Source organism: Myxocyprinus asiaticus, chromosome 32, assembly GCF_019703515.2.
Source record: "Myxocyprinus asiaticus isolate MX2 ecotype Aquarium Trade chromosome 32, UBuf_Myxa_2, whole genome shotgun sequence".
Lineage (NCBI taxonomy): Eukaryota > Metazoa > Chordata > Actinopteri > Cypriniformes > Catostomidae > Myxocyprinus > Myxocyprinus asiaticus.
In genome coordinates this window covers 42,207,374-42,226,335 of record NC_059375.1, presented here as the reverse complement: position 1 = coordinate 42,226,335, position 18,962 = coordinate 42,207,374, and the positions used below count along the sequence as shown (strand labels likewise).

General features: G+C 36.7%; 1 protein-coding gene across 1 annotated transcript in view; it reads right to left on the bottom strand.

Annotated features, from left to right (window-relative positions):
- Window positions 1-15,300, bottom strand: part of vclb (vinculin b) — a 59,621-nt gene extending 44,321 nt beyond the window's left edge. The window contains exon 1 of the mRNA XM_051667173.1: window positions 14,995-15,300. Coding sequence (XP_051523133.1) covers window positions 14,995-15,162 — 168 coding nt within the window. The 5' untranslated portion in view covers window positions 15,163-15,300. The remainder of the gene's footprint in view (window positions 1-14,994) is intronic.
- Between the last annotated feature and the right edge of the window lie 3,662 nt (window positions 15,301-18,962).

The following is an 18,962-nucleotide window of genomic DNA, read 5'->3' as shown; positions in this document are numbered from 1 at the left end:
AGGTCACCCAAAAATGTTAATTTTGTCATCTTTAACTTACCTTCATATCATCCTAACCCATATGACATGGACATTAAGCAATACTACATCTTTTGTGTTCCACAGAAGAAATTCATACAGGTTTTGAACAAAAAGTGGGTGAGTAAATGATGACAGAACAGTTTTGGGTGAACTATCACTTTAAGGCACCAAATACTGAACTAAAGAAATCTAAATATCTGATTTTAATTGTGCTGCTTTAGAGACATTTCAGGGGTCCAAGCACTGAAGGAAATCTACTTTTTTGAACTCCTCTTATGTTGTTTGTCAGATTTTCATGAAATTTGTAACATATAATCTACAGACCTTTCTGACAAAAAGTTATTTGACAAAATGTCATTTGTCAAAGCACTTTGGAATTCCAAGCCAACAACATGTTTGGGCATGGGTGGCCCATATATTGATCAAAATCTTCTAAACACAAGTCCAAACTTAATGAAACTTGGTAAACTTTCACATTAAGACATTTTGAGGATGTATGCCACATTTCACCAAATCCTACCCATAGGGAGCACTATAACTAAAAAAAGTCATAACTCTGCAACCATTTCAACAAGGAAGTTGCAACTTGGCAAATGTCTTATTTGGTCATAAGTGCTAACATATTCTTAAAATACTGATTCAACAAATCATCAAAAATGGCGGTCATAAATATCTTCATTCAGAACCTGTGAATTGCCAATGGTCATAAAACATTGTATACATAAGCAGAGTGTCTACATGAAGCCGTTTACAAAATTTTGTGAAAAATCACCAGTAAGCTAACTCATGTTTTTGCTAAAAACTCAGAAACATGAAATAAATATTTGTAGTCCCTCTGAATCCTTCAGTGTCATGTGGTCTAAATCATATGGTCATGTGGATTTCCATTTCCGCTGGAGTTTTTCTACCACTTTGATTTTTTTGAAAAAAAAAAAAAATAAATTTCGAACTCGTCCAAGGCCATTTGTCTGATTTGCACGAAATTTGGTATGTATCATCTAGAGATGCTCCTGACAAAAAGTTATTAAAGAATTTCTATTCGTAACATAATTCAGAAGACATAAGCCCATACTTTTTGGGTGTGGCCCATAAGACTAATTGGCCCCTATCTTGTCAGTACAATGTCCAAACTTCACATACCTTTGTACACACGGACAAAAGAATATGTTGAGGGCACATGCCAAATTTAATCAGTTTCAGATGAAAGGGGGCCCTATAACTTAAGAAAATCTTATAAGTCGATAAAAAAGAAGTTGAAATTTGACTCCAAAACAACGGTGTTCACAGGATCTGCTCCTTCACATGTGGGTATTTTGGTCATGTTCTCTTCAAATGAGCTTGGACCCTGATAAATGTTATTTAAGTTGTCAGGCTACAGCATCACTTAATATAGAAGTCAGTTCCTTAAATTGTCTTTATATCCTTGCCAGGTTTAAACACACTTCAACTGCCCATTCATGGCCCGTTTACAACAGCTGATGAAAAGAATTCTTGGAGAGTGCTGAACATTGATGTTCGCATGGTGAAAATGTGAGGACGTTCTGCTAAACACCACGGACAGTGCGGTAGAGTCCAAATAACAGACTGTTCTTTGTACCCGCTTCTCAATGCTCTACATACACACACATAACAAGAGCTCTCATAGTTTAAGAGCTCACATACACAACGGCTGCTCTGTGAAAGCGTGTTCTAAAGTCTATTAAATAAGAAAAGGAACCACAATCATCTCATTGGAAAATTGAGTGACACAATGAGCTGTTAAAGCATGAAATTCATCAGAAACACTCACCTTTAGTGGAGAGAGTTGAGTAAACTTCATTTATTATCATAGATAAGTGCTATAAAAAGTTTTAGGAGTATGTCCCAAGTCAACCTGTACAGAGTTTATAAACCTTTTCAACATTTTTAACCTCTTTAGCACAGCTGTCCTCAATAACCATGACATAATCCAGTCCATCTACAATAAAAATAAAATATCTGACATGCAGACGAATCAACAACTCTGTCTGATGGATATTAATGCTTTGTCTTGCATGAAGTTCTGCTCTCAATCCATCAGTATTTATCAAGTTTCCATGGCTAGTGTTTCCCCAAAAGGGTTATTTAGGAATGCATTATCTCAGCATGTAATTAAACTGCTTTCTCCAGTAACAGACTGATGATAAATGTTCTGGTCTGTGTGTGTGGAGTGACTAGAGAGAGACCGCTGTATATCTGTCCTGTCTGAGACACAAACTCAGAGCAACAATGAACCTCACTTTACTGAATAAGTAATCTTCACTGGACTCAATGCTTAAAGGGATAGTTCAGCCAAAAAGGAACAGTGTCATCATTTACTCACCCTCATGTTGTCTGTATTAATTTCTTTCTTCTGTGGAACATAAAAGGCACATTTCTGAAGAAAATCCTTGTCACTATTTTTTATGTAGGGATAGGGAATCAGGACAGTGGCGGTCGAGCTCCAAAATGACAAAAAATGACCATAAAAACATCATAAATGAAGTACATACGGCTCGTGTGCTATATTTCAAGTCTTCTGAAGTTATATGATAGCTTTGTGTCTGGAACAGACAAAATTAAAGTTGTTCTGCTTCACATCTCCACAGCAGAAATAAAGTCATACAGGTTTAAGGCAACATTATAGGGTTAGTTTAGTAAATAAAGAAAATGTTCATTTTTTGGTGGACTATTCCTTTAATAAACTGATTATTGTCTACAGCAGCATTTATTTTCTCTTTCTTTATCGCGTCTGGAACATCTGCTGGAACATTATAATCCTGAGTCAAAGCCAAAGCTTCTGAACGTTCAGAGTTTCCTCGTCCAAAGGACCTCCTCCCCTCCTTCCATCACTGAGGACATCTGAAGTGTCCCAGACAGGAAGAGCCACACAAAACATTCTCAGATTATGTTATTCTCACTCATTTCAGAGACAATTTGGTGAAAGTAGACAGTTTTAGCTTCCAAAATCTGTTCAAAAGGCTAAATAGACTATAAAACATCTTCTGACATTTTTCGTAAGACAAAAACCAGACAAAATCTAGTGATTTTCACATTCAGTAATTAATAACTTCACTTAAAACATTTTATGAACAAAATGTTGGCAGTGCAAAAATGTTGCCACGGAGTAGCTATGCAGTTGCTAAGGCGTTCACAGTGCTTTTTAGCGCATTTCTATGCAGTTGCTAGGGTGTTCTGCGTAGTTGCTTGGTGGGTTCTTACTGGTCCAAATCAAAAGAATCTAAGGCCCTATTTTATGTCTGTAACAGGTTAAGGTTGGCAACGAGGAGGTGGGAACCGGCTGAACAGTCAACATAAAGGTTTAATGATATAAATGTACTTAAAACAACATAAAACATAAACGACATGCAACACGGCTGCGTGCGTCTCTCTCCCTCGAACTGGCGCCTCCGGCTCATCTTTATCCCCCTCCTGGCTGATTAGCCCGATTCAGGGCCGGCCGTGTGTCCTCATGGCCTGGCCTTGCCCTCCTCCTCGTCACAATGTCATATGCACAAAGTCAGTGGGCATGGCCATGAAGTTTTGGTATTTTCGTGCAAGCATGCACTAATTCTAGGCGCAAATGGCTTTGGCAAATTTGAGCGCGCAAAGCGTTAATGGGCTGGGTCAAGTGCAATTTAATTCTGCGTCTGCGTCCTATTATATAGTCCATTCCCTGTCAAGCACCAGCTGAATAAAGTTAGTAGTGTAAATGGACTGTATGCAATTAATTAGTTGAATAGAAATATGGACTTATGTTCTTTTGCGCATTAACTGCATCCTTGTTGGATGTTGAATAGCATATTTCTAGCGATACGCTCCTTTTATATGCATGGAAAATTTGGTTCCCTTCAGGATTGGGATTTACACTCCATTAAATTATAGAGAATGCAAATATTACTAATCATTTTCATCTACTGACACACAAATCATGGCTAGAATTAACAGTGATTTCATCAGCATTACACGTCAAACAAAACGAAAATATAATCAAAATAATGAAGTGGTCAAAAAAATCGTACCAAATCTAAACATTTTACCCTATTCAACTTCTTCCACCGGCCCCTTTTGAAGGGACTTAAAAATCCCATCATAAATACAATTGTAAACACAATTAACACAATAAATACAATTAACACAAATCTCATACATTGTTTTCTAAAACGGATACAACCGTGATAGCCAGGGACAATATTTGATGTTCCACTATATTTTCAGAGTTTGGATATGAACTTTATTATAGTCTAATCTCTATATATGGCGTGGGCTCCTCTTCATTACAAGTCTACGGGATTGTTAGCCGGTTTTATTGTCAATCAGATGAAAATCACAAGTCTGATTGCATTGAAAAGTAGAACAACTACTCTCATCAAGTTGCACACTTTAAAGGGATCATGAAGTGCCCTTTTTTTAAATAGTTTTATTATCTTCCCTGAGGTCCACTGATAATGTTAGTAAAGTTTTTTTGCATTAAAACTACAGCATGTGAGCGGAGCAGAGCATTGCACGGAGTGGTGATAATCCACCTGAGCGGAGAGCACTTTTTGAAGATTCCACTCCGCTCGTTCAGGCCGCTCAGCGTCGTTCGCTCAACCCAGAATGCGCTTCGTGATATGCTGGTTTGGGAACCTGTGAAATAAGCAATAGGCCTGAGGGAGTTCAAACATTGTTTTAGTGAAGCTGCAAACCTTATAGCCTATATAAATGCAAAGTATAAATCAAAGTTAAGAACGAGGAAATCGAAAGGGAGTGTGGCGAGACCGTGAGAATTAGCAAATATACCTTTTGGAATGCGTCACATTGCCAGAAAGCACGAGGAAGTTTTAGGTGAACATGGTAGTGCAGCAAAAGGTGAGCTAGTAGACTACACTACTATTTGATAATAAATTAATAGGTAAGTAGATAGTAAGGTATCTTGTTGTTTTGCAATCATGTCAGTGCAGCTGCCAGCTAGATGCAGACCCTGTTTTGGAGGGTGTGAATGTTAGAGCACCCTCAATTGAATAGCCTATGTAAGCTTGATAATACTGTATATTGGCAAAGCATATTTCCTTGAAACCCCGCGAACACACACACAAAATCCCTGCATCAAAACTAATAAACATGTATGATCTTGCAGATCAGTGTGTCCTAATTTGCATGCCTCCATTGTACAACTGAGCATTTAATTGGTAAAGATTTCCACTCTAGCATAGAGAATTTCATAGCGGAATTTCATAGAACACGTGCTCAAAACAGTAAGAGGCAGCAGCTGAATGACAGAGAGCTTCTACTCTTCAGAGTTGTAACTTAACACCACATCTTTTAAAAGCTGCGCGAGATATGTATCAAGCGGTCAAAGTCTAATGCATGTTTATATACAAAAATAATTAAAAATAGCACAGATGGGTCCCCTTTGGTGTTAGGAATAGTTACGCCACAGTAGGCTTTGTTTGTCCTTCACTCTATGTTTACAAACTGAAGCACCAGTGGGCGTGGCCAAGGGTAAGTAGGCGTTAATGTTTTTGAGCTGTAGAGGTGGTCATGGGTTAGGGTTAGGGATGTACCCCAAATGATATAGCGTAGTCAAGGAAGTAGAGAATGAGATGTTTTTGCAGCTTGGTTTCAATAAATGCTTTTATTGCATTGGGGGTTAAGTTTTGAGTTCTGAAATGTACTGTATCTTTTTATAGTAGAAAGACCTCTTATATGTCAAAATATCAAGGAAAATTTGATTCCTCATGACATGCCACCTTTAAGGTATTATTCATGTCTGTAAAACAAACAGTGTGAGATGTGTTATACACCGACCAAAGTTTAATACTTGGTGTCAGGGGTTTTGTTGAAATCACTAATACGGACTATGAGTTATGCCAAAGTCTCTTTCAAAGCAAGTCAATCCACTCCATGGCCAGCTTTGGGACACTACCTGGAAGCTATTTTCTATGGATACAAGCTGCATAAAAGTACAACTCCTATCTACATAAATGGGCAAAGACCGAAATCTCCAAAACGGTTGGTCAAGATTGCGATCAAATAATATTTTTCAAATCAGCAGTAAAATCTGACATCAATGCTATCATATATTTTGCTTCTTTACCTCAAATCATGCTTAAAAAAAAACTTTATTTTTCAGGCTGGTGCAGCTAATTCGCATGCGTGTTCTCGAGTTCAGGTGATGTTTGTATCTAAAAGGTTATTGGTTCTTTTACCTGTAAGGCGTGACTTCATTTTCTACATCCACCATACTGGGCGTTCTAATTTCTCCCATTCATTTTAATACAAGTGCTCCGTCTTGGGGTTAAACAGTCTTTGGTTATCGTAATAGTGACGCTTGTTTACATGACGTGAGCTCCACAAGACGTGCATCATAGAGGTGATGCTGGGCTTATTATATAAAAGATCATATTTCAGTCTAAAGTAACTACCCTCAGAAGCTTTAGGGAAGTTAATCCACTGGGATTAAACGCCTGATCTTCATCTGAAAGTCCATGTTTTTAAGACTGGAACAAATGCTGAGAGAAAGGAAATTAATACTCCCATTGAATTCTGGTGCCTGTGCAGATAAAATTCTTTCTTCCAACAGAAATCTACTGAAATAAGAATTTAAGAGTTCATGACATTCATAAGGCACGGGCAGCGTTGCCTAATATAGATGCATTTCTCTCCATTTTAGGAGGTTTTTGGAGGAGGTTTCCATCCATGTGGTCTTGAGAAATGTTCACCCCAGCTTAACTCTTCCACTTCTAACAGCTCGAGTCAGAGCTCCTAAATAAGACACAAAGCCACTCTCAAATAACTGCTCTCATTCCAGACACTGATGCTCGACAGGAGGGCAGCATACGCCAATATGACAAGATACACACAAACATTAGCATTCAAAGCGTTTGGACAGACCTACTCATTCTTATAGTGTTTCTTCAACTTCAGGCTGCAGCTGTTCATTTTTATTACAATGAACAGATTTCAACTGTTTTTGACTATGAAAACCCATTATAAAAATATGAATTATTTCATGTTTAAAACTATGATCATCTAAACAAAGAGTGAAATAAACAATTTAAATATTTACTGTGTGAAAATGATTTCTAGCAATTTTGTCCCACAGTTGTGACATCATTTCCAGCACACTAAACAATTTTGAACCTAATACGTTTTTTTCAAAAGTTAATGTTAAAGTGGACAAAAGTGTCAGCGAAGAGCATGCTTGAGATTAAATATGAGACAAAAAGTCAAATCAAGGGCAATATCACTATTTTTATTGGACGTCATTTCCAATCAAGCTGTAACTTTACCAAATTTTGCAAAAAAGTGTGAAAATTTTTAACTGTATTTACAACATTCAATGATAGCTATGAAATTAGTCTATAGCAAGACAAAGGAGTCGGTCATTTTATTTAAAAAAGGTTAAAAACATTATTTCCATCAGCATCTTTTCCAGCCACTTTGGTGGGAATTTAATTACAAAAATGGCATAAATCTCCTGTGATGCATGTACATACACTGTTAGCAGACAAATAAACTAGTGAGATTTAGAAAAATGTTTTAACGAGACTTTACTTTCAAGAAATGCACAGTGCTAAAAGTGCCTGAAGTTGCACTATTATATATATCAAATGAAAACAAAGACATGTTATTAATTAGCCCTTTAAGGTGGATTTCCTGTTTCTGTGGCATACCCAAAATTAAAGGCTTATAAGTACAAAAAAAAAGAAAATAAAAAAGAAAATATTCAAGGGTCAAGTGTTTGGTATCATGGTAAAAAAAGCTTTTCAAAATGTTTAATGATATAGATTATGATACAGTCTGAGACTCTCAGCCTAAGAAACTGCTGAAAAATCACAAAACAAATTGAGCCAAAAAATTACTTATTTTCTTATTTTTTTTTATTTGACATTATATATCTCTGGGTGTAAATAAGGTGTCCAAAAGCTTCTCCAAACAAATAAAACATAATTGTACATAAGAACTTATTACACATGCAAACACAACAATGACTAAAGGTTTGCATAGCATGCAGACATGAGATTTCACAGAATGAGTTTCATTCTGTGTCATTTGAGTCATCATTGAGTCTGTCATGTATTTGGCGCCATCTCCTGGTGGACATATGTAACATTGTGCTTCATGTGGATTATCTAATGATCTATACATCTGATTACCTTGTGTGTGGACTCGATTGAAAAGATAATCATCTCCTCGAAGTAATGGTATGTGATATTTTATGTTCCGTTTATTTTTCATAAAGTGATAAGCGAAAATGTGGCATATAAGCAACACCAACGTAATTGTCAAAGACATATATTTAGCTATTACTTGCTATATTTTTGTCTGTGAGTAAATTGCATGAGTAAAACTGATTGCAATATGTACAGTGCAATTTGTTTTTATAAATTATCAAAATGGAACACTTCTGATTTGACTGCAAATTTCAAAGCACTTGTTCCGTTTTTGTCATAATGCCTACATGCATTGGAAAGTAGAGCTTATAACCTTTCAAACGATACCTAATTTGTGTTGGTCAAGACTGTAGTTCTTTTTTTTCCCCACGGGCCCATCCGAGCTTAAAGGGTTAAAATGATTAAGAAATATTTAAGAAGTCACTAATCAAATAAGGAAATTAGGGACATTGATCATGTTAACTCATGAACAGATGGTCAGATTTTCTTGCTTCCATTGAAACACACCAGATGTTTTTTGGAACATTCTTAAATCATGCTGGAGAACATGATCATCAGGTTTTGTTCATGCCAGCTCAGTGCATGATGTCATGAAAATAAGAGACACATACCAAATACTAAAACATTCTAAATTTCATGTCGATCCTTCAATTAAAAACTTCACTCAAATTGATAATAACACATTTTATCAAAAACAAAACATTCTACTAATAGTCTCAGACATTTTGGAACCCACTGTGTTAAATTAAATTAAAATATTTACATATTTAATTTTTAATTTCATATTTTTAAATCATTAGATTATTTATTAACTATTATACTTAGATGGGGGGAAGTCAAACAGATTTTATAATCGCCTTATAAGCAATCAACACTGGGCAGACATGATCAAAAATGTATATAAATTACTTCAGGATCAAAAACACAGTTTGTACTAAATGCTCAAGAGTACCGATATGCCATCTTGTCAAAAGCAGGAAATAATTTCAGGCTGTTCCTGCACATGTGCGGTCGTCCAATCGCCAAGAAAACATTATGAGCCACAAATAAAACCAAAACTACACTAAAATTAACTGATATGACCCACAAGCAGGCAAAACGTCAAATAAATGAATAAAGGAATAGGAATTAAGTAAAGAGGAAGGAAGAAGAGAAATACCAGAAAGAGGAGAGACTAATACAGGAACCGTTCACAATCATGGGTGAGATGAATGCTTAAATATTCTGCAGAATTGTGCCTCTTAGACTGCGAGTAAATCTCAGATAAAGATGAGATGAACGAGTAATAAACATCAGGATGTTTCTTACGCAACAACATCCTCTAACAGCTGCACACACAGGAAGAGTTTCGCAGGGTGGGGTCACATTAACAGATTCACCGTACACACATTAACTCAGTTTAAATCTTGATCTGAGCTTGATCTGAATTCAACCCTAAACTGAATTGAATTTTAACCATTAAATGACAAGGCCATCCAAAAATGAAACTTCTGTCATCATTTCCATTTTAACATTTACCATCATGCCATTCCAAAGAGTATGGATTTTAAAATCAGTCACATTTAATATTACTGATGTCAAACATGGCAAGACGTGTCTTGATGTGCAATATTTACGTGAAAAAGAGGGGAAGCTTTTCAGAAAATAACGACTTAAATAGGAATACAGGTGCATCTCAATAAATTAGAATGTCGTGGAAAAGTTCATTTATTTCAGTAATTCAACTCAAATTGTGAAACTCGTGTATTAAATAAATTCAGTGCACACAGACTGAAGTAGTTTAAGTCTTTGGTTCTTTTAATTGTGATGATTTTGGCTCACATTTAACAAAAACCCACCAATTCACTATCTCAACAAATTAGAATATGGTGACATGCCAATCAGCTAATCAACACCTGCAAAGGTTTCCTGAGCCTTCAAAATGGTCTCTCAGTTTGGTTCACTAGGCTACACAATCATGGGGAAGACTGCTGATCTGACAGTTGTCCAGAAGACAATCATTGACACCCTTCACAAGGAGGGTAAGCCACAAACATTCATTGCCAAAGAAGCTGGCTGTTCACAGAGTGCTGTATCCAAGCATGTTAACAGAAAGTTGAGTGGAAGGAAAAAGTGTGGAAGAAAAAGATGCACAACCAACCGAGAGAACCGCAGCCTTATGAGGATTGTCAAGCAAAATCGATTCAAGAATTTGAGTGAACTTCACAAGGAATGGACTGAGGCTGGGGTCAAGGCATCAAGAGCCACCACACACAGACATGTCAAGGAATTTGGCTACAGTTGTCGTATTCCTCTTGTTAAGCCACTCCTGAACCACAGACAATGTCAGAGGCGTCTTACCTGGGCTAAGGAGAAGAAGAACTGGACTGTTGCCCAGTGGTCCAAAGTCCTCTTTTCAGATGAGAGCAAGTTTTGTATTTCATTTGGAAACCAAGGTCCTAGAGTCTGGAGGAAGGGTGGAGAAGCTCATAGCCCAAGTTGCTTGAAGTCCAGTGTTAAGTTTCCACAGTCTGTGATGATTTGGGTTGCAATGTCATCTGCTGGTGTTGGTCCATTGTGTTTTTTGAAAACCAAAGTCACTGCACCCGTTTACCAAGAAATTTTGGAGCACTTCATGCTTCCTTCTGCTGACCAGCTTTTTAAAGATGCTGATTTCATTTTCCAGCAGGATTTGGCACCTGCCCACACTGCCAAAAGCACCAAAAGTTGGTTAAATGACCATGGTGTTGGTGTGCTTGACTGGCCAGCAAACTCACCAGACCTGAACCCCATAGAGAATCTATGGGGCACTGTCAAGAGGAAAATGAGAAACAAGAGACCAAAAAATGCAGATGAGCTGAAGGCCACTGTCAAAGAAACCTGGGCTTCCATACCACCTCAGCAGTGCCACAAACTGATCACCTCCATGCCACGCCGAATTGAGGCAGTAATTAAAGCAAAAGGAGCCCCTACCAAGTATTGAGTACATATACAGTAAATGAACATACTTTCCAGAAGGCCAACAATTCACTAAAAATGTCTTTTTTTATTGGTCTTATGATGTATTCTAATTTTTTGAGATAGTGAATTGGTGGGTTTTTGTTAAATGTGAGCCAAAATCATCACAATTAAAAGAACCAAAGACTTAAACTACTTCAGTCTGTGTGCATTGAATTTATTTAATACACGAGTTTCACAATTTGAGTTGAATTACTGAAATAAATGAACTTTTCCACGACATTCTAATTTATTGAGATGCACCTGTATAGTGCACAAGTTGTATGGGCTGTAAAAAACGTCTGTAATTTTAACGGTAAAAGACTGCAAAATTGCTACAGTAAAAAAGAAATTATTGGTTAATGGGTAGAAAATATACGGTAAAGAATTCGAATAAATTTAACAAGACAATACATGTCATTTTACTGTAAAATGTTGTAAAAATTATGTTTTTTAGATGTAAAAAGTATCATTTTACCGTATAATTAATGGTAAAAATTTATATTGTGTTTAACAAGAGACTACATGTACTTTTTACAGTAAATTACTGTTAAACTTACAGTAAAAAACAATAATCGGGTGTTCCCAGAATTTCTAGCCTGACCCATTTCATCATATTTCGTGGGATTAGTTCTGTTTCTTCTTATTTTTAATATCAGTTATGTACTTTTGGGTTTTCTGTGTTTTAGTTTATGTAGTTTAGTTAATGTTTATTGCATTATTTTAGTGTCCCATGTGTTACCCTGATGGTGTTTGTTTATCTACATGTTTATTGGTCGTTGCTCCTGAAAAGGCCACTATTGATGAACTTTGTTTTTCTGCAATTACTACAGTGATTAACAATACATTATAAAGTGAAACGCAGATTTTTATAGTTCCAGAATGTTACTGTATTAAATTATCATTTAATAATATATACGGTAATAAACCGCAAAATATACAGGCATCAAAATGACATCCCATAAAGCCTAAAACGTGGTCACTCTTTTTTTTTTTTTTTTTTACAGTAAATGTTTGGCAACCACAGCTGTCCGTAATTTCCCGTAAATGTTATAGTTTTGTTTAGTTTTTTTACAGTGTGCTTTTGTGGTGCTTATCTTTCATTTTTGGAGCTCAACAGGTTCAATCCCTGTTTCATTTTCATTTTATCACAAAGATCAGCTTGGATTTATCAGTATCCTTCCACACACTTGATAATGCTAAATATAAATGCACACTACCACAGACACAAAGGTAACTTGAGGTAAATTTGGAGGAACAGAGAGCATCATGTATTTTCAAGAGTCTAGAGATAACCCTGGACGTTTGCTAAGAATAACTAAGAGTTGAGAGCTGTTCATTAATCTACAGGCTTCTGAAAGTTTTGTTTCCGTTTTAAGTAACCACAGATGCTGGAAGACAACTGATAAAAACACTCCTACTGTATCTGACCATTACAAATCATTTCCTTTCTTCTATTTAAAAATGTGCAGAATCCAGACGTTAAGATATATCGGAGAGGCCTACTACAGTTGCCACCAAAAGTGACTCAAGTGCCCCTGGAGTGAGGAAGTTTTATTTATCTAATATATCTCACATGATACATTTTATTCTATTCTAGGCTTATTTGTTTAAGGGTTAAGTATCGGTTGGACACCTCTACATGTACACAATGACCTGTATGCCAGATATCTGTGTTATGTATGTGTTAATATGGTTTAATTAGGGATGCACCAATATGAAAATGTATGGCCATACCGATTTCAACAAAAACAACAGGCCGATACCGATATTTTCCACTTGCCTTACTTTGCCATCGTTTTACTTTGGAATTATGCTTTCAAATTGTACAAAGAGTGGGGAGCCTGGATAGCTCAGAGTATTGACGCTGACAATCACCGCTGGAGTCGCAAGTTCGAATCCAGGGCGTGCTGAGTGACTCCAGCCAGGTCTCCTAAGCAACCAATTTGGCCCGGTTGCTAGGGAGGGTAGAGTCACATGGGGTAACCTCCTCGTGGTCGCTATAATGTGGTTCTCACTCTCAGTGGGGCGCATGGTGAGTTGTGCGTGGACGCTGCGGAGAATAGCGTGAAGCCTCCACACGCGCTATGTCTCTGCGGTAACGTGCTCAACAAGCCATGTTATAAGATGCGCAGGTTGACGGTCTCAGGCGCGGAGGCAACTGAGATTCGTCCTCCGCCACCCGGATTGAGGCGAGTCACTACGCCACCATGAGGACTTAGAGCGCATTGGGAATTGGGCATTCCAAATTGGGTGAAAAAGAGGAGAAAATAAATGTAAATTTTTTTTTAAAAAAAGTATAAAAGAGGTACAAAAGCTTTTTCACTGTTCTAACAATAAATATTTTTCATTGAACATGGATTGAATCTGTTGAACACATGGCAGGCCAACACTTTAAAGAGAGCCACAGTGAAAGATAAATGGAAGATAAAAAGATAACAGTATTTTTTTTAAATCACTAAATATGATAGTATGATGATTGATAAAAAAAAAAAGGTTATTTTGTACTTCTAAAAAAAATTTTGCACTCCAAAACAACATAACTCACATTTTACATGTATGTACTGTATATTATAGAACATTAAAAATGTATACCATGCATATGTTGGGCAATTCAACAGAAACGTCAACCACATCATTGAAAAATAAAAAGTTACCAATGGAACAAAAACTCCTTTTAAATTCTGTATTATAGTGGTTTAATAAACAACGGATAACGACGTCCAGACCACTAGAGGGCGCTGCTTGCTCACACAGCACTGACTGAACCGCTGATTTAAGGTTTAGTAATCACGCAAGGCCATATTGCAATTTCAATCTTAATTAAATCAATCATACAGCATTAATGGATATCATACCGATGTCTCAGAAGTCAAAGTCTGCTGGTTTCAAAGTGTTTTGAATGGTTTCCCTCATCATGTAGTTTTAACATGAGAATGAGAATGATTCAAAATTCAATATAACAAGTTCTTAGGAGTGCCAACCTTTCTACATATTGTGGCATTTATTATTACTGAATTGTGCGCAACGTTTTCACACTTGTATGCCAGTGGTTTTAATTTGGTCAATAATTGGCCAATAAATATCATCGGTGCATCCCTAGTTTTTTGGCTATAATGAACTCTGAAATCACTGAACATAAAGAAACAGCAGTTACATCGTAATCTACTGTGACGATAGACAGTAGAGATATAATCTAACATGTTGACCTGTCAGTTTATTTTAAACATATTCTAGCAGAGTTTATTGTGTTAGGATAGCATATCTTGTGCATTATGTGAAGCTGCTTCTTTATGTTGATTTGATCTTAAAGGTAAAAATCTTAATAGTTTTTTTTTTAGATGTGGACCGATAGTGGATCGCCAATTCTGATAACTAAAGTGGTGGAAAAGTCCAATAACCGATTAATTGACCGATAGTTTGATTTTTGACTTGCATTAGATCTGAGATATTCATCTAAGAATCTTTGTATTAAGCAGATGAATGAAAATGTTCATTTTTGTTCGAATTATTCCTTTAATTGGTGCATTATGAAACACTTTGCACAAAATATCGGCTAAATTACTTATTAGTAGGATATAAATAAGGACTTTAATATTTGATGCATGGATCAAAGGAACTGAATGGCATGGCGTGGCACAGCGGGCAGGGCGAAATCCAAGAAGAAAAAGGTGGAACTGAGTTTGAATCAGAGCCAAAGATCTAAAGGAAACTTTCATGGATTTGCAACAATAAACACAGTCAAACAGGACACTTTGCAACCATTTAAAGCGTTTAAACTACTTTTAGCAGTGCACACGCGTAAATGAGCCAATGCATCGTAGTTCATGATTTCACGTACCCGGACCAGGTTGCTGACAGCAGCCTGCACGGCCAATACGGGAGCGGTGAGATCCGGTATCGCTTTCCCGTCCACCTCTCCCTCCTCATGCATGATCACCAGATGAGAGATCTGCTGAGCCACGGGCTCCAGGATACTTTCTATCGTCTTGGTGTGAAAAACCGGCATGATGATAACTTAAGAAGAGTCGCTCTTTAGAGAAAGCAACCTCTCTTTGGAAATCTGTATCCAAAGTCCCGTATCCGTTCCCGAACGCGATATCCGTTACGCACTGTACGAACAAACTAACTCACTCTCATGCAACAAACTATCTTGGGAAGCGACTGATCTATTGAATGAATTGTTCATTTGAGTCGGTTCTTTTCCATTCGCAAATCGATTCGTTCACGAGTCAACAATAAATGAATCGGTTTTTCGGACATCGAAATGAGCTGAGAATCGGCTAAAAAAATGCGCTTAGGTGTAAAAAGCAAGCAAACGTGTATGTTCATACATATAAATGTGTTGAAAGCGTGTAAAACGACTTTTGATAACAAGCTAACGAGCTAACGTAAAAGAGCCGATGACTCTTTTTTGAACCGGTTCATTAAAGCGCACTGTTCAAAAGAACCGATTCGCGGAAATGAGTCAGACTTCGCAACACTATACTCATCACAAAATGACGCTCATCCCTCTATCCACCAATCAAACCGCAACCGCAGGCGCGCCCGTGGATACGATTGGTTCACCCAAACGTATTTCACCCTGTTTCGCCCCGCCCCTTCATCTTTGTTGAGTTTGCTAGAGATTTGAGCGCTTCCCAAATTACGTAATACATTCTCATGCCCTTAAAAGGAAATCTGCTTCTACTGTTCTGGATGAAGAATCAAGAGTGCCAGGGGGCACCATGCTGTCTACAGGGGTTGAGTATTGCTCAGTATTCTTTAAGACGACAGCTGAAGCTTATATGTCAATTTATATGCTTATATACCAACAAAATGCATATATTTCCATTATTTTTCCTCAGGTTTCTTTTGCCAAAAAATAAAAGAATAATAATAATAATAATAATAATAATAATAATAATAATAATAATATACAATATATTTGACATTAAAAATAAATAAAAATAAATATATATATATATTATTATTATATATTTTTTTAAATAATAATAATAATAATAACCACCTGCCTAATTTTGTGTAGGTCCCCCTCGTGCCACCAAAACAGCGCCAACCCGCATCTCAGAACAGCATTCAGAGATGATATTCTTCTCACCACAATTATACAGAGTGGTTATCTGAGTTACTGTAGACTTTGTCAGTTCAAACCAGTCTGGCCATTCTCTGTTGACCTCTCTTATCAACAAGGCGTTTCCATCCACAGAACTGCCCCTCATTAGATGTTTTCTGTTTTTGGCACCATTCGGAGTAAATTCTAGAGACTGTTGTGTGTGAAAATCCCAGAAATATTCAAACCAGCCCATCTGGCACCAAAAATCATACTAATCCAAATCCAAATCACTGAGATCACATTTTTTCCCCATTCTGATGGTTGATGTGAACATTAACTGAAGCTCCTGACCCGTATCTGCATGATTTTATGCACTGCACTGCTGCCACACGACTGACTGATTAGATAATCGCATGGATGATTGTTGGTGCCAGATGGGCTGGTTTGAGTATTTCTGGGATTTTCACACACAACAGTCTCTAGAATTTACTCCGAATGGTGCCAAAAACAAAAAACATCCAGTGAGCGGCACTTCTGTGGATGGAAATGCCTTGTTGATGAGAGAGGTCAACAGAGAATGGCCAGACTGATTCAAACTGACAAAGTCTACGGTAACTCAGATAACCACTCTGTACAATTGTGGTGAGAAGAATATCATCTCAGAATGCTAATTTGAGATGCAAGTTGGCGCTGTTTTTAATAATAATAATAATAATAATACTTTAATTAATTCCCATCATTTTTCCTCAGGTTTCATTTGCCAAAAAAATAAAAGTATAAATTGTGACGAGGAGGAGGGCGGGGCTGGGCCGTGACTATGCACACCCGGCCCCCAGTCAGGCTAATCAGCCGAGGAGAGGGATAAGGGCAGCCGGATGCAGCAGTTCGAGAGAGAGAGAGAGAGAGCCACACGCAGCTGCCGTGTGTGTGTTTATGTCTGTGTCTTTGTTTCATTCAATATTATTTTGACCGTTCAGCCGGTTCCTGCCTCCTCCTTTTCCATTTTAACCTTGTTATATATATATATATATATATATAACATTTTTAATTTTATATTAAATAATAATATGTAATAATAATAATAATAATACTATAAATGGTTGTTTATCTCATGTATGCACATTTTGCCTGGTTTGAATTTGCTTACTGCTGAAGAAAATCACATAATGAGTGTTCCAATATGTGTACCAATGTCAATTTTTTTTCCCCCATGGAATGCATGGACTGATAACATATACCTTGAACTCAGTGTAAGTTGCTTTGGATAAAAGTATCTGCCAAATGCATACCTGTAAATGGCAAGTAAAATGAATGAAAACATTGTTGCATAAAGCACATTCATTATGTTCAAAAACAAACATGCTAAAAAAGAAAAGACAGAGAAAAATATTATGGGAGGCAGAATTGTTTTATAATCCTAAGAGCAGGTTGCAACCCCAGTTACATACTTTACTATAACAATAACAATATCTTGGGCTGTTTCAAACCAACAGACGCCTCAAGCAGCCCAAGAATTTGCCCCGCATCTGAGCGGAGACCCACAACAGCCTGCAAGACCTAATATGGAATAGTCCAAAAAGAAAGAAATGAGGAAGTCAGTTCAGAGATCTTAGAGTAAACACACTCTGTGTGTTTGTGTTCATGTACAGTATGTGTAATACATCTTAATATTTAACAACAACAGAGTTTGCTCGTATAACTTTGATCAAAGAAGTTTTCAGTTTAAAGCACTGGTACTTAAGATAGTCTTTGTGGAGAAAAACTGAGATTTTGGAGCCACTCACAAAGTCAAATCCCATATAAGTGTAACTTAAACTTCTGATTCTGACATTTACTGTAGCTTTGGCTTTGTCATACTAGGCCTCGATCTAATGAACTGACATTCATTTTTAGACTTTAGTGCACACATACATCAGTGTTTTAGTATGCAGTGATATTTGTAGGTTTTCATTGGTGAGATATTATACTCAAACTGTTTTAAAAACACCTGACCCAGCATTGATGGGAGTGAATGTATCATAGTATTTCCTGTTCAAACACCACCCTCCCATTACCCATAACCACACTTATGAGGTATTTGAACAACAGGATAGAATATTTACTATTTTATATTTATATATTTAAAACTACTGTATTGGTACTTTATATACTGACATGTTGCCACCTTGTGGTTGAATATAAATACTGCACTACACAGATTTAAAGAGACAGTTCACACACAAATGAAAATTCTGTCATCATTTATACACCCCTATGTTGTTCCAAATCTGAAAGTCATATGATTTTGGAACAACATGAGGGTGAATAAATGATGACAGAATGTTTTATTTTTGGTTGAACTAACCCTATACTAAATACATACAAAAATGAGATTTTCCCAAACTTTAAAACAATTTATTTAAAGAGTTAAGCTTTTAAGTGCTTTTCATGTTTATAAGTCCTATGGCCTTGTTTAATCAATTACTACTTTTATAATTATATAATCAAATCAGTTGCTTACCAAGGGAAGGATTTCGATAGTACATGATATGTTTTATCAAATAGAAATTAAATTAGTATGATTATTTAGTCCAAATATGTTTTCACAATGCACATCGTTTCAGAGCAACTTTACAGAAAATGATGCTGTAATGTCTGTAAATGTCCTAAACTCCCCATTGAGCAATTTTATTGAAAAACTTCACTCACTGAAAATCATACCCTTAACCCTTAAACGCATACATCAATTCTTTAGAGACCCGGGACCTCATTCC